A 4167-nucleotide genomic window follows, 5' to 3' on the forward strand; every position below is an offset into this window, starting at 1 on the left:
ATGATTGTATTGTAATATATTAAAAAACAATGATTTTGTACATTTATTTGGCAGTTAATTTTTTGTTTTGTAAGTCCTTATTGACAGTTTATTAATACTAAATAAATACTTGTGGGGGGTAAAAACTCAAACTTATGTATTGAGCCAAAAGCCCTATGTGAAGGTTACTGTGTGTCCGAAGAGGTGAAAATTGTTGAGGAGTATTCCGCATGAAAGAAAGATACCTGAGAGTGAAGAAGATCCGCCTAAAGAGAGCACCAGCGTTCCGAAGAGATCATTCTCCTCGGATGTAAGGATTCTTGGTCAAGCAAATATCTGGGAGGTTCGAATAATCTTACTAATGACTTTAGTAATCTGAATAAGTTTTGAACATGCCTGGAGATAAGAAGACTGGAGAAATATATAAAAGGAAAAACTGCCACCACCACATTAAATGCACTGCATCTGCTTTTCTGGCCGCATTAATATGGAGAAGGCCCCTGAACAGTGTCAATCTAGCTACCACCACTCACAGAAAGCTAAGGAAGAAATCTGACGTGACACATACTCAAGTGGACACTTAGATGAAGAACAAGTGGACGATGAAGATGATGAAGGAGGGTGCTATATAAAGAAAAAGCTTCTAGAGAAGTAGAGGACTTTTGGGAGAGTTGTATGGATTTTTCATTGAATAATATTCCTCTTCGAACGTAAAATTGAAAGACTTTGAAGTGTGTTTTTTATCAGTTCTTTTTTAGCACCGTAGTTAACTATTACTTAGTCCACAATCAACCTAGCTCTTTCACCCATCCTTTACAAATTTATTGTTCTGGATTCATTGGTCTCATAATTCAAACATTTTGGGCTTGGGCCACAAAAATATACCCTACAATACTTATTTGAAATTTCATAATATATATATATATATATATTTATACTTTCGCCCCTAACTGCAAAGTCTTTGTTATCATGTTTGTAATCATTTTAATGTAATGCATTTATCATTTACCTAATCCATTGAAAAATTATACCAATATTTAAAAAAGAGGGCTACGCCCACAATATTTTACTATATTTTCACAACAAATCATAGATAATAAGTTGTTATTGATTCTAATTTAAATCAACAAATTAAATTACTTTTTTGTCCACCCATAACAATTAACAATAACTTACTACTTAAAATTTATTGTAAAAATGTGGTGAAAATATTGTAAACGTAACTTTTTTTTTATATATTTAAAATATTATTTACATATTTATATAGACTCACTAGCATTTATGGAGTAGCATGCATTACTCTCTAAAAAAAAAAAAGAGAGTAGCATGCATTATGCAAGATGGAAAAGATAAATTTTTGATAATCTCAAAAGAACTTTTCTCACACCGTCAATTATGGTGCCAATGGTTAGGAATAAAGCCACCGAAGTAAATAGTCGTCGTTTCTCCCAAAAAAATAAAAATAAATAAATAGTCGTTAAATATATACTGTTAACGTTTTTTTCTAATAATTGAATTTGTTAAAATCGAGGGGGTGTAAGTAAAAAAGTCATCAAAACAAGATGAATTTGTGATTACCCCTCATAATTTTGTATTTACCAAGTGGCTGGCAGTGCCCTTGATCCTTTTTAAAAATCTACTTCATCTTTATTATTCCCACCAGTCACCTCCACCAAATTCAACAGTACTTTTTATATACGAAGATAGTACACCTGTGACCTGTTAAGGTTAGCAAAAAAAGTGAAGAGCAAAATGTCATGAAAGCCAAATTACATCTTTCTTATTATTAGACAAAATGACTTCAACTCCACTCACTAATTTTTGTATTTTTTTCTTTCCCAACCCAATAAATTAACCATCCTCTTTTTGAGGGCAAAGGTTCCTTCCACGAGTCCACACCTATTATCTATCTATTATTCTATTATTATATAGTATTTATTTATTACCTCTCTCTCTCTCTCTCTCATTGGGGGTTGCCGGGTTGGGGGGATTGTATTTGTTTGTCAACAAGGAGGTATTTTGGGAAAGCCACAAAGCAAAAACTACAAAAACACACTAGGCAAGGCATTAACTGGTGAATAAAACTTACCCAATAAATAGAACATGAGAATTTAAGAAAGAAAAGAAACCATGAACAGAAACATAATGACAGTTATCCAATTTTTTTTTTTTTTTTATACAATTTGTTGCATCTAAATTCAGCTTTCTTCAGCCTTTTTTTTTTTGTTTTGTCTTGTAATGTACAATTCACCTTTGGCAACTTGCAACTACACCACCCCAGTACTTCCTTTCCCCACCTCCCATTCCCTCCTCCTTTCTTTACTTGGCCATTCACAAAATGCTATATAAAAAAAATAAAAATAAAAATTACGAAAAGAAAGAAAATTAACTTAATGTTACAAAGCTCCAACTATCCTTTGCTTCTTACTACACTCTAATGCCAAAAGCTCCATCTCTCTCATTCTCTTCCCACCATTACACCCACCAATATTACAATTATTACTACTCTCTACAACCCCAACTCCTGGAATTTTCAAAATGTTGACCCCAAATAGCCTAACCATCTGAACCGGGTTCGATGATGATGACGACCCGGCTCTTGCCTTCCATTCAATAAAAAGCTGATTATCAGGACCGGTTGAGCGGTGAAAACTAACAATGTCACCGGCTTTGAGATTCTTCTCTTTCACAAACCGGCTCCAACCCTTTGTAAGCACATAACTCTGGCTACTATTCCAATATGAATACCTGAACCTCCACACTTTGCCTCCAACATCTTCAAAATTCAAAAGCAAACCTTTTGAGCTAGTTGTTGTAGAATTGCTTCCACTGTTTTGTAAAGGAAAGTGCTTTTCAGCATGTTGTTTTGGTATCACAAGCCGGTTCAACTTTCCCACATCGCTTGGAGTCACAGCTTTCTCAAAAAGCTGTTCACGCGCTTTCATTGAATAATTCACTCTCTCTAATAACCCTTGTCCTAAACTCCCACCCTTTGATCTCCTTGTACTATCCAAACCATAGTTACGCTTGCTTTGTTCCAATTCATCGTTGTACGTGTGTTTCCTCAACATGTCCACAATCTCAGCCTTGGAATGAGAATTCAAGAACAGAGTCTCTATGTCATCCTCTTGATGATGAGGATGATGATCAGTAGTACCACAGGGCTTGAAGTTAGTCACAGCATCTCGGCCACGAAAGCGTTGGGCCGCGATGTCATAAGCTTTTGCGGCTTCGTCTTCTTCGTTGAAAGTGCCTAACCAGACGCGTTGATGCTTCTCGTAAATCTGGGCACCCCAGCGACCGTTTGGTTGTGGCACCACACCTTTGTATTTGGAAGATGGGAGCTTTCTGGACTCAGCTTCTATGCCACTTTCAGAGTCTAAGATTAATGTGCTGGTTGTGCCACTTCCAACTCGACATAGACTCTCAGGGGACTTTGTAATATTGGTAGGTGAAGGGAAAGGTGATTGAGTTGTGGCTGGGGAAATGGATATAGAGTCACTTGTTGTGCTTTCGTCTATGCAACTTCCATCCATTTTTTTTTTTTTTTTGGTTTTGCTAAAAAGAGAGAGAGAGAGATAGGTAAGGAAATAAGGTGTATTTTGTGTATGGTATGGTACAAGGAAATAAAAGAGAGAGAGAGAGAGAGAGAGAGATGAATGGAGGGGTCGTTGGAGGGTTGAATATATATAGGGGGGGTGGGGGGATTTGGTTTGGGACTTAAGAGTAAGAGATTTGTGAACAGGAAAAATTGATTAATTTGTTATTTTTCTTTTTTGGCATTTGATAAAAGGTTAATGAAAGATTCCAATTCAAATGTACGCTTGTTGTGATAAATTATGAGTGGTGTTACATTCACAAAATTTTTACCATAAAGTTTAGTAAGTTATATGTTAATAGTTTTCATTTGAGTCTATCATTGATAATTTGATATAACTTTTTTTAACTATCATTAGGAGTTTGTCTTCTTCCCTCTCCCTATGTGTGTATTAAAAATATTTATTTTCAAAAGAAAAATAGTGGGTTAATCCCACATTGAAAAATGAGTGTGAGTTAAAAAAGTTTAAAATCTGTATTGTATATCCAAAAGTTAAGACCCTTTTGGATATACACCACTGTCAATATTTTTAAGACCTTCTCCCCTCTCTCCATGTATACATTAAAATACTTAGTGTAAGGACACGGAAA

The 4167-nt window shown here is 35.2% G+C and overlaps 1 protein-coding gene across 1 annotated transcript; it reads right to left on the reverse strand.

Annotated features, from left to right (window-relative positions):
- Positions 1-2110: 2110 nt before the first annotated feature.
- On the reverse strand, positions 2111-3618 carry LOC111984860 (AP2/ERF and B3 domain-containing transcription factor RAV1). The gene has a single exon (XM_024016479.2). The coding sequence runs from the start codon at positions 3513-3515 to the stop codon at positions 2376-2378; it is 1140 nt and encodes a 379-aa protein (XP_023872247.1). The 5' UTR covers positions 3516-3618; the 3' UTR covers positions 2111-2375.
- Positions 3619-4167: the final 549 nt, after the last annotated feature.

This window comes from Quercus suber, unplaced genomic scaffold (genome assembly GCF_002906115.3).
Source record: "Quercus suber isolate HL8 unplaced genomic scaffold, Cork oak 2.0 scaffold_729, whole genome shotgun sequence".
NCBI classification, from domain to species: domain Eukaryota; kingdom Viridiplantae; phylum Streptophyta; class Magnoliopsida; order Fagales; family Fagaceae; genus Quercus; species Quercus suber.

Excerpts from the sequence above, each read along its gene's own strand:
- LOC111984860 (XM_024016479.2), bottom strand. The coding sequence starts at position 3,515 with ATGGATGGAAGTTGCATAGACGAAAGCACAACAAGTGACTCTATATCC.